We start from the raw sequence: 12,032 nt of genomic DNA on the forward strand, positions 1-12,032 counted from the left end.
CAAAATAAATTATCTTGCAAGGGCAGCTCTATTTTTCCAATCATGGGGCAAAATATCGGAGTCACCCGTCCTGGGGAGTACCGCGATCTCACATTTTAGCTGGGAACAGCCGCTGAAATGCATAATAGCACTTTTTTTTTCTCAATTCATGCTTTTAGGCAAGATGTGGACTTGAAACTGATCAACCCCAAAGCTGTAAATCAGAATTATTAAAGGGAGTATACACCACAGCATTGGAGGGAAACCACATGAAAACCATTTTAGGTATCTTTCCTATCTTGTCCTAGGCAAAGGATTTGGAGCCCATTTAAAATGAGTATCATTATAAACCTGAGGTAAATATAATTTAAGGAGCCATATATCTCTCGTTGTTATAGTAACAACCTAGACAATCAGAAGGAGAACCAACTATTGAAGTATGTCCCCTCAACAGAAAACAGTCTTGTGTTACCTCTCCAGCTGTAAAACAAATGGGCCACGAGGGAGCCAAGCCTTCAAAAGCAAAATTATTTGCTGACTGCTGAGTTAAATATGTGCTACTCTGTCGATCTAGCAGGTCGACATTGGCAGTAGTGACTTTAATTAGGTCCGCATCCCATAGCCACATGACGTATGGGGAGATGAGGTATATAGCCCCAGATTCCTGAGCATCGGCCACAGTAAAGCAGGAAAAAACACACCTCCACTGCCAAAAGAGCAAGCATGCCTGCGCACACATTCTGTGGGGTGCGGGAGGCTATTAGTAGAGACCAGGGCCTGGGCTCCACTAGCCAAGGCCTTGAGCGGACCCCATGTAGGAACCAGATTACCATGTGTGGCTGCTGCACCTGGGATACATTTATGCTCCTCCCACTTTAACTGAGGAACTGGCGCGGCCAATGCATGGTCTGCAAACTGTTCCGCCGAGGAGGATGAAGCCGTGTTAGCTGTGTGACGTGCTGTCTTTCTACTCTGGGTCTTTCTTCTTTTTTTCAATGGGAGCTTTGAGTTCTGTGACCGGTCGGATGAGCCAATCTCAGATCCAGGTCGGTGCTTCAGCATCTGTTGGGAAAACACAGGCTCCTCACTCACTCATTAGTAAGACATCTGGTCCTTTCCGTTGTGAAGTTAACAACTCTTTCCATTTAACTTTAGGTTTATTTTCACTTTGTTGTCCCCAGTGTCTTTCCATGGCACTTAAGCCGTCTCCTCCCTTGTTTAAATAATTTAAAACAAAGATGGAGTGTGCCAGAATATGAGCTGGGGAATAATAATGCAGATCACCATTTTTTAAACTTCATTATTTGGGCTTTAAGAGTCTGATGTGAAGACAGGTGTGGTGGCGCACGCCTTCACTCCCAGCACTGGGGAGGCAGAGGCAAGGGGCATCTATGTGGTTTTGAGGCCAGCCTGTCTTGAAAAACCAAAAAAAAAGAGAGAAAGAAAGAAAAAGAAAAAGAGTCTGCTGTTGCAGCTCCACAGGGCTTGCCGCTGAGGATTATGAGGAATTCCTGTGGTCCAAGGTAGAGCAGGAATGAGCACCACCTTTGCTGGAGTGAGCTGCGCATTATCTGCTCTTAAATGTTCAGGCATTCCTAGATAAGAGAGAGAACAGAACAGGTGTTGCATAGCATCCTTTAAGGCTCCGCCTCTGCGGGTGGGCGTGGCCTTCCGTGCCTGTGCGTGTGCATCCATACAAAAATGTACAGAAGAGTTTCTTCCAAATCTGTAGCCCTTAAGCCTCAAGGGTTTACACCTCAGTGTTGGGTTGGATGGTGAACTGGACAGGCCTGACACTGCCTAACAACTTGTCCAGCCGCTTCTCTGAACAAATGAAACTGACGTCTCAATGCTTGTGGATTTTGATGGTGTGAAGCAGGAGAATTCTTGGCTTGCTCTGTAGGGCGGGCACTGTGGGGCGAGTACTGTGGGGCCAGGTACTAGGTACTGTGGGGGCGGGTACTATGGGGTGAGTACTGTGGGTACTGTGGGGGCCGGGTACTGTGGGGGCAGGTACTATGGGGTGAGTACTGTGGGTACTGTGGGGGCGGGTACTGTGGGTACTGTGGGGGCAGGTACTGTGGGTACTGTGGGGCGAGTACTGTGGGGCGAGTACTGGCACAGTGGATCTACCAGCTTCGTCTGCCAAGCGATCTCCTTCTCTCAGAGGTCCCAGAAGGGAAGAATGAGCAGGCAGATGGGTAATGTCTGTACCAAAGTCTGAATTGTAGCAAGAGGACGTTAACTCAGCTCGGATCATAGTGACAGCAGTTTCAATAGTGCGATAAAACCGAGCAACGTACTGAGAATCAGTGCAAACATTTAAAGGCCAAGGTGAAAACACAGAAAAGGCCGTAATAGCAGCAACTTCAGCCTTTTGAGCTTTAGTAAAAGAAGGTTGCTTTTGCACGGCTTGGCCTCTGTAACCACCACTGCCACACCTGAGGCTGAGCCCTCAGTAGACACCGCGGTGGCACCAGAAATTGGTTGTTGAGAAAATTAGGGAAGGTGGCAGCCTGTAATTTAAGAAACTTCACCAAAGTTTCTTAAACTTTATTTTTCCTGTGTAATTAAGAAATGCCAATTGCCAATCCTCTGACATATTTAAAAGCCAATCAAACTGTTTGTTATTATAAGGTATTGAGGTAAAAGTAAAGTCTGCTCCTAGTATTTCCGAGCTGAACCAAGAACAGTGACTGTTACTTTTTATAACCATAAAGGGCCTGTGTCCTTGTTTTAAGTCTTGTATGTAAAACTGAAAAGGTACCTGATGTCATTTCCTTAGTTAATGTAGGTGGGAAAGGTGATTTGCATTGCATTGAATGGATTTTTAAATTAAACATTTATTTATTTGTTTAGTGTGTGCATGCATGTGTGTGTGTGCATGGAGGGTGGGCAGCCTGCAGAGGCCAGAAGAAAGTGTGGGATCCCTTGGTACATGGATCACGGTGATAAGCCCCAGGTAAGTGCTGAGAACCCAGGGCATCCTCCGGAAGAGCAGCAAGCACTGCCAGTCGAGTAGCCATCTTCCCGGTCCCTGAATGAGTAATTTTATCTATTGATTAGTGGGTTTTTTGTTGTTGTTTTGTTTTTCAAGACCGGGTTTCCTTTTGCAACCCTGCCTGTCCTGCAGCTGGCTCCGGAGACCAGGCCAGCCTCAAACTCAGAGCTCTACATGTTTCTGTCTCCCGAACACCAACCGATTACGTGTGTGCACCATCACATACGGCTTTTTTTTGTTTTTTGTTTTTTGTTTTCGTCCCAAAAAGGAATGAACTGGAGGAGCCAGCAGTGGGTAAAGAAGTTTGCTGCCAACCCTGAGTTCAGTCCCCAGGCCCTAATGGTGGAAGGAGAAAGCTGTCTCCCACAGCATGTCCTCTAACCTACACGAATGTTCCATGACCTGTGTGCAGCCACACTTACGCACACTCCTGTCTTGTTCTTGTTAGGGCTGCTGGTCAACCTGTCCCTTATCCCAGTCATGGGAGGACTAGCGCTGTGCACTGCCACGGAGATCAGCTTCAATGTCCTGGGCTTCTCAGCTGCACTGTCCACCAACATCATGGATTGGTGAGTCACAGCGCAAGGGGGATGGCGGGGTGGGGCTGCGTGAGAGTGCTGGCTGTCCTTCCTCTGAGTCCACAGATGTTCCGAGCCCAGTCCCACTGCTGTGCCTCAGAGCGTGGCTCCACTGTCCTGTGTTTTCTAAGAAGCATGACAGTAAGCTCCAGATCAGGTGCGTTTTCTCCAGCCAATCTGTAGTGTGATGATGTGGGATCCTCATTCTTAGTATGCTGACTAGAGGTGACACGGTTCCACTGTTGGCTTAGTTTATTAACAATTAAACTTTATTATACAACCCAACTAGTATATACAAGAAGGAAAAAAAGGTTAAAGGGACAGAAGATTAAAACCTCCTGGAATCCGTTCGGCAGGACGGGTCCTTAGGTGTCTCAGTCCCACGAGCTGGTCCGGTCCTTTCCTCTCTCTCCGCGCCTTCCCAGTCATATGCAAAGGGCGGTCCCTTCTCCCTTCGAGGGTCAATTAGGAAAACAATAGCCACGGTGGGGTTCCTAGGTAGGCTTCCTGAATTCCAAGCCCAGGAAGGCTCCAAACAGTCTCTCACAAGGTATTCATGGTGTGCCCCAAGGGTAAAGCCCGCCAAGATTGCTTCCACCTGTGACAAAGCTTAATCTTTCCCACATTCCACGGTCAGAATAGTCGTGATGATCGCTGTGCTAACCAGGCTGGTGTGGTGGCGCATGTGCTGGTAATCTCGGCAGAAGCAGAACTGCTGTGAGCTCCAGGCCGTCAGGAGATGGATAGTGAGACACTACTCTAAATAGCAGCACAAAACAAAGCAGTGTGAAGCTGGGCATGGTGGCGCACGCCTTTAATCCCAGCATTCAAGAAGGCAGAGGCAGGTGGATCTCTGTGAGTTCAAGGCCAGCCTGGTAGAGACCCTGTCTCGAAGAACCAACCAATGAAGTAAACAAAACAAAACACCACAGCGAGGCTGTCTTTGACTTTCACGTGTGCACCGTGGTGATCATGCACATACATGCCTACACCCACATACATGCACTCTGTGTTAAACTGTGGGCTGGACCTTGTAATTAATATGATAATTCTAACAAGCATATCATTGGCTCATGAAAAATACAAGCTTAGCCCTGTATGTCACATAGTCAAGGTAAATACAACCAAGGAGAAGCCAGACACCATCTCAAGGCTGCAACGCCTGGCCACTGGGTCACTCTGTCTCTTCTGGGCTGAGTGACTATTTATGTCCTGGTGTTAGGGCTGCAAAGGTGAGGAGGAAAAAGTTAACTCTCGGTCAGATGCCAGCCACGTGGAAAGATCCTGAGCAAAAATGTCGGTTGGTGTTAGTGTTCTGGTCACACGGTCAGCTGTAGGACAGATGTCACAGTCCAGCCTTGTCGCTTTTTATTCTTTTTACTCCTTTTACTGTGTAGTCCAGGCCATTTTTGAACTGCCAATCCTCCTGCCTCAACCTCCTGATTGTTGAGGTGACAGGTATTAGCCACTACAGTATATCTGACAGGTCACCTCCATCCGTGCTGTCACTGAAGTTCACCCCAAAAACTCTTCTTTCAGAACTACTCATCAGTTTAAGGTTTCCCCTATTTTTGTTTTTGAGATAGGATCTCTCTGTTTAGCCCTGACTGTCCTGAAATTCATTATGTAGACCAGGCTGGTCTTGAACTCACAGAAATCCACCTGCTTCTGTCTCCTGACTGCTAGAATTAAAGGCGTGTCTGGCTTTCCCATTTGTTTGTTATTACTGTTACTGCTAAAGAAAACAGCTGGCCTTGCAGTTCTTGAGCGGTGCATGTGAACAAAACTGGCCCTCTCCCTCAGTGAGGCCTGTCCTCTAGTCCTGCACCCTTGGAGCATCTTAGGAGCCTAACAGGCTTACACCACACAGAACCTTGTTTAAGAAGCTTCATCACCTGCCGGGCGTGGTGACGCACGCCTTTAATCCCAGCACTCAGGAGGCAGAGGCAGGCGGATCGCTGTGAGTTCGAGGCCAGCCTGTTCTACAAAGTGAGTCCAGGATGGCCAAGGCGCCACAGAGAAAACCTGTCTCGAAACCCCCCCCCCCAAAAAAAAAAAAAGAAGCTTCATCACTAGGCATTTCCTACAGCGCGCCTTTTGTGACTTCCTCTTGATCTTACACACACACTTAACCCTTCTGTTCAGAAGCCAATCTGCAGCGACATGGATCTTTACCTGTCCCGAACATCTGCAGATGCTCTTGATTGCTACTGTTCTGTTGCCTGAGACCGCATCCTTGGTCACTGTTCTGTCAGTGAGGGTGGGGGCACAGCCTTTTCCTACACTAAATTAGACCCTCTCCAGTGAGAAGCTAGGCAGCAGGGTCCCACTGTCTCTGAGGTCGCTGTTGTTGTTTTTTGGTTTGTTTTTGTTGTTGTTGTTCTTGGTTTTTTTGTTTGTTTTTGAGACAGCTATCTTGGATTCTGTTTATAGACCAGGCTAGCTTGGAACTCAGAGATTTGCCTGTCTCTGCCCACAAAGTGCTGAAATTAAAGGTATGTGCCACCACATGGGTCTGAGGTCACTTGTGAAGCCAGAATTGTTTTATATTCTCTTTGGCTATTTGTGTGTTTTCCCTGTGGTGTGTCTGCTCTGGCTTAAAGACCTGTGATTTTAGCCGGGCGTGGTGGTGCACACCTTTAGTCCCAGCACTCAGGAGGCAGAGGCAGGTGGATTGCTGTGAGTTCGAGGCCAGCCTGGTCTACAAAGTGAGTCCAGGGGTTTTTGTGTGCATGAATAGTTTTATTCAGTCGTAGATGTACCATGGGGCCCTTGTTATCCCAGAATCCTCAGCTGCACCTTGGGAATTATGGGAAATGGTTTATGAGCACTTCATTCCGAGGGAGTTATTTTGTTTTTTGTTTGTTTGTTTGTTTCCTTGCTTACTTTGCTTATTTTGATTGGTTTTAGATTTTATTTGTTTGAGACAGGGTCTCTCCATTCATCCCTGCCTGTCCTGAAACGTACTGTATAGATCAGGCTGTCTTTGAACCCACAGAAACCTTCCTTCCTCTGCCTCCTGGCTGTTCTGGACTCACTTGTAGACTAGGCTGGCCTCGAACTCACAGAGATCCACCTGCCTTTGCCTCCCGAGTGCTGGGATTACAGGCAGGAGCTGCCGTGCCTGGTCCTTGTTGGGTTTTTCAAAGTGTGTAGAGCAACACCATTGTGGTCCTGTGAGGTGTGAGACGGCACATCACTCAGGCTCTGTGCTTTCTCCTTACTTGTCTGTAGGGACAGTAGGCACAGTTGTCCTTTCAGTGAGATGGTGCCTGGGCACGCCCGGCACAGGACTGGCCTCAGGCAAGTAAGTGCCAGTGGCTGTTGAGCTTTGCAGCCATTTTCATCATCCTTGTATTCCTAGCTGACGAAAATGTTTAACTTCTTTTCTTTGTTCTAGTTTGCAGAATGTTTTTTCGAAAAAACTTCTCAGTGGGGACAAATACAGGTTCTCGTAAGTATCTCCAGTAGGAGGATTTATAGTTTCTCTTTCTGGTGGCGGTGGTGGTGGCAGTGGTGGTGGTGGTGGTGGTGGTGGCAGTGGTGGTGGCGGTGGTAGTGGCAGTGATGGGAGTGTGGAGGGTCGAGACAGCATCTCTATGTGGTCCTTGCTGTCCTAGACCTCACTGTGTAGACCAGCCTGGCCTTGAACTCACAAAGATCCTCCTACCTCTGCCCCCCAAGTGCCGGGATCAAAGCTACGTATTCCCAGCAGGACTTTTGATCATTGTACAGCCCTCAATGACCCTGGGAACCTGAACTCACTTTGTCTGTGTGGCTTTGACAGTTCTTTGTGAAAAACTGAGGGAAAACCACCTGTTTTCCAGCTTACTCCTCAGACCCCTAAGCAGCCAGCTCAGTTCATGGTGACCCTTTCGCCTTCCTCGAGTGCCAAGGGCATCTGTGTCCCTGCGGGAGACTCATTTCCAGACTGCTGATTCCTTAGCGTTTTCTTTGCTGAAAATACCAGGTAGAAGCCTAGACCCAGGCATGGGAAGGATCAAGTGTCTTCTGTTGCTTCAGGGCCCCGGAGCTGCAGTTCTACACCAGCGCTGCTGCTGTGGCCTTGCTGATCCCTGCCTGGACCTTCTTCATGGTGGGTCTCCAGCCTCTGACAGTTCAGGAGAAGGGTGGGTGGCTAGTTCCTTGTTTTCCTAAGGGTTCTTAGACTTTGTTAGTTTATCTTTTATAGTGGAAATGGTATGTGCCCACTATAGAATAGTCAACAGAGCTGGGCGGTGGTGGTGCGGGCTTTTAATCCTAGCACTTGGGAGACAAAGGCAGGTGGATCTCTGACTTTGAGGCCAGCCTGGTCTACAGAGTAAGTTTCAGAACAGCCAGGGCTACATGGAGAGACCCTGTATCAAAAAACCAAAAAATAAATAATAGTCAGTAGAGTTTTCTGTTGTTTTGAGACGGGACAAGGTCTCATTATGTCCTCTGGTTGGCCTGAAACTTGCTGTGTAGACCAGGCTGGCCTCAGACTTACAGAGATATGCTTGCCTCAGCCTCTTGAGGGCTAATATTAAACGAATGTGTCCCCACACCCACCTAAGTCAACCAAACTGAGATGATTCCTCACCCTCAGCCCCTTCCCTAAATTGCCACCTAGCGAGCTTGTAGGCACAGATACCGTCATGACACATTTCCTGGAGTCCCTCAGTTTATGGAAGTGTGTGTCTGTGTAAACTGTTTACTCTAAAACATAAGGAACTGGAAAGTCTATAGTGATCATGCTGTGAGACATGGCTTTACCTTGCCCCACAGTTCCACACATGGTAAAGGTGTTTCTCACATCTACATCCTTTGGGATGGGCTGTGTTTAGGATGTAGTCTTGGACCTGGAATGGTTGGTTGAAGCATTTAGCTCCCCCCTGGTGGTCACAGGAGCTTCAGCTTCCTTTGTGCACTGTGCCAGCCCATGGGAAGGTCCTGATGAGTGTGCCGCAGTGCTGTCTATCAGGGAGCCATGCAGAGCTCTCGGTGTCACTGCTTTCAGTCCCTGGCACCAGTGATAGCATACCTCCTCAGCTGCCATGGCGACAGGGAGACACAAGCCGCAAGTGTCCTTTTGTTTTGGTCATAGGATGTTCCTGTGATCGGCAGGAGCGGGAAGAGCTTCAGCTACAGCCAGGACATCGTGCTGCTGCTGCTGATGGACGGCGCCTTGTTTCACCTTCAGAGCGTCACTGCGTACGCTCTCATGGGGAAGATCTCCCCGGTGACTTTCAGGTGATTGGAACTTTGAGATTCCCTTCTGTAGCGGTAACCGGTGGCACATTGTGCGTCATGGGATATTTTGTGCCATCACTATGTGAAATGGATTTGCAGGGGACTTTTTCCTAGACATCCATGTTGCAGACATTTTTCTGAGATTCTTTGGATGTTTTCTATCTAGAGCAGAGCTGTCAGAGACCATCAGGATGATGGATGTTCTGTTTGTGTTGGTCCAGATAGGAGCTGGTGCCCACATGCCGTTCCCGAGCTCCTCATGTGGAAGTGCAGAGACCAAACAGTTGGTGTTGTGTCCTGTTTTTGTTTTTTTTTCGACACAGGATCTCTCTGTGTAGCCATGGCTGTCCTGGACACGCCCTTTGTAGACCAGGCTGGCCTCGAACTCACAGAGATCCACCTGCCTCTGCCTCCCAGGTGCTGGGATCACAGCCGTGGGCCACTGTGCCCTGCCGAAATATCATTTTTTCAATGTTGTCGATTCTTCGAAAAGAAATAAGTGCGAAAGAGATGGTTTAGTGGTTAAGAGCACTGGCTGCTCTTCCAGAGGACCCAGGTTCAGTTCCCAGCACCTACATGACAGCTTATATCTGTCTGTAGCTCCAGTTCCAGGAGATCTGACACCCTCACACAGACATAAATACAGGCAAAACACCAATTCACATAAACTAAAAATAAATAAGTCAAGCCGGGCGTGGTGGTGCATGCCTTTAGTCCTCCCACTTGGGAGGCAGAGGCAGGCAGATCTCTGTGAGTTCAGGGCCAGCCTGGTCTACAAAGCAAGTCCCAGACGGCTAAGGCTACACAGAGAAACCCTGTCTTAAAAAACCAAAACCAAAAGAAACACCCAACCAAACAACAAATTTATATCTTAAAAAGCCTCATACCAGGCATGGTGGTACACAGCGTTAATCCTAGCAATTGAAGGTTGGCAGAGGCAGGGGGATCTCTGAGTTCGAGCCCTACCTAGTCTACAAACCGAATTCCATGATAGCCAGGGCTATACAGAGAAATGGCTGCTTCAAAAATGAAGTAAATAAAACAAGTAAATAAAATCTAAAAAATATAAAAGTAAAAGCAGAAAATCTTCATTACAAACGTTTTTGTTTTATTTCTGTTGGGAAACTAACAAATAATTACAGCGGCACCTTAGTATCCGAGAGAAGCTGGTCCCAGGACTGTCAGCTAATACTAAGATTTACAGATTACTTTTCCTTTGTTTTTGTTTTTGTTTTTTGTTTGCTTGTTTGTTGTTGTTTTTTGTTTTTTGAGATAGGGTTTCTCTGTGTAGCCTTGGCTGTCCTGGACTCCCTTTGTAGACCAGGCAGGCTTCGAACTCACAGTGATCAGCCTGCCTCTGCCTCCTGAGTGCTGGGATTAAAGGCGTGCGCCACCACGCCCGGTACTAGTTTTTCATTTTGAAACTCTTCTATATAGCCTAGGCTGGTCTGGAACCAACTATATCACCGAGGAAATCTTAACTCCTTAATCCCCATGCCCCCATCTCCCAGGTGCTGGGACCACAGACATATACTACCATCTGTGATTCAAAATCCATAGATCCAGCCGGGCGGTGGTGGCGCACGCCTTTAATCCCAGCACTTGGGAGGCAGAGGCAGGCGGATCGCTGTGAGTTCGAGGCCAGCCTGGTCTATAAAGTGAGTCTAGGACAGCCAAGGCTACACAGAGAGACCCTGTCTCAAAAAATTAAAAAAAAAAAAAAAAAAAATCCATAGATCTGAAATTCCTTAGATAAAAAGGCAAGGAATTCACATAGGAAGTATATTCATCCTCTAATTAAATCATATAGACTCCCGAGACTAACAAAATCCTGTGTAAATGCTATAAGTAACTGTTGTACTGTGTTTTGGGGAAGTAATGACAAGGGGAAAAAGTCTATACACGTTTAATATAACCTCAGTTTTTTTCCCCCAGTTATTTCTGTCTGTGGTTGATTTACTCCAGAACTCACAGACAGTTCAAAAGAGCAGAATCGTATGAAAATTAAGTTATCCCTAATCCCAGCCCAGCAGAACGAAAGTCCAGGCATTTTTATGTATTTCTTTTTCTCTTTTTCGGTTTTCCAAGACAGGGTCTCTGTGTTAGCTTTGCCTGTCCTGGACTCGCTTTGTAGACCAGGCGGGCCTTGAACTCACAGCGATCCATCTGCCTCTGCCTCCTGAGTGCTGGGATTAAAGGCGTGCGCCACCACGCCTGGCTTTTTTTTTTTTAATGTATTTTATATTAGCTGTTTCTGTTGTGTCCTGATGTATGCATCAGACCAGTTTCACTTAACAAATTATAGCCTCTTAGAGTTGTTTATTTCCTCAGGTCTGTAAAGACCTTGACAGTATGTGTGGTGTGCAGTGGTGTTGTCTCATTCCGTTACAGAAAGTAAGCTGAAAGAAATATTTAGGGTCAAAATATCACAGTGTGGCTGGGAGTAGCGCCATAGTAGTTAGAGGCAAGACAAAGGAATCCATGGTGCCAACTCTCCCTCTCCATACCCCAAAACATGCATGTATACACATGCACATGCACACACATGCACATGCACACACATACACACACCATACTATCTCCACTTTAAAATATTTCAGTCTAGAGCCTGGAAGGATGGCTCAGTGGTTACTGCACCTGAAGCGGGCCAGGGCTCAGTTCCGAATAACTGCATGGCCGGTTACAATCGTGTGTTACTCCTCCAGTTCCAGGGGATCTAACACTTCTTCTGACCCATGTGGGCTCCTGCACACACATGCATATGCATACAGTCAGGTTCGTACACGTCAACATTTTTGTTCAAATAAATAATGAGGCGGGCTTTGTAGCACATTTAAGTAGTCCCGGCATTCAGGAGGCGAATGCAGGAGGACCCTGCAAGTCCAGAAGCAAGGCCTTGTATCAAACTAAGACAAGGCGCTGGAAAGATAGCTTAGCCGCTAAGTTGTTACAATAATTTGTATCAGTTGAGCCAATAACTGACACAGAGTCTGAAACATACTTTAAAGCTGTTAGCACTCTGTGCCGGGCAGAATCTAAACTGCTACAAATCTACTGGTGAACTAAACAGACTACTCTAAACCTCATAACACACGTGTACCCCAAGCTCTTCACTCTGACCCTTGGGCTGTTTCTCTCCCTGTCCTAGTCACCTGTACCCCATCTTTCAACAGCCAGTCTTCGCCCCGGCCCTCTCCAGGAAGTCCTGCCGCCTTCTACTTTCTTTCCTTCTGCCCAGCTGA

The 12,032-nt window shown here is 47.4% G+C and overlaps 1 protein-coding gene across 2 annotated transcripts in view; it reads left to right on the forward strand.

The window, feature by feature from the left end:
• The window catches only part of SLC35E2B (solute carrier family 35 member E2B), a 30,502-nt gene that overhangs the window by 12,370 nt on the left and 6,100 nt on the right, over positions 1-12,032 (forward strand). Inside the window, exons 5-8 of one of the 2 annotated variants that reach the window (XM_084785158.1) lie at positions 3,429-3,549; positions 6,959-7,012; positions 7,582-7,688; positions 8,645-8,790. In XM_084785158.1, the coding sequence (XP_084641284.1) occupies positions 3,429-3,549; positions 6,959-7,012; positions 7,582-7,688; positions 8,645-8,790 (428 nt within the window). The remainder of the gene's footprint in view (positions 1-3,428; positions 3,550-6,958; positions 7,013-7,581; positions 7,689-8,644; positions 8,791-12,032) is intronic. The other variant, XM_084785157.1, reaches the window with a different exon arrangement.

This window comes from Acomys minous, assembly GCF_964271855.1.
Source record: "Acomys minous genome assembly, chromosome: 6".
In the NCBI taxonomy this organism is placed as follows: Eukaryota; Metazoa; Chordata; class Mammalia; order Rodentia; family Muridae; genus Acomys; species Acomys minous.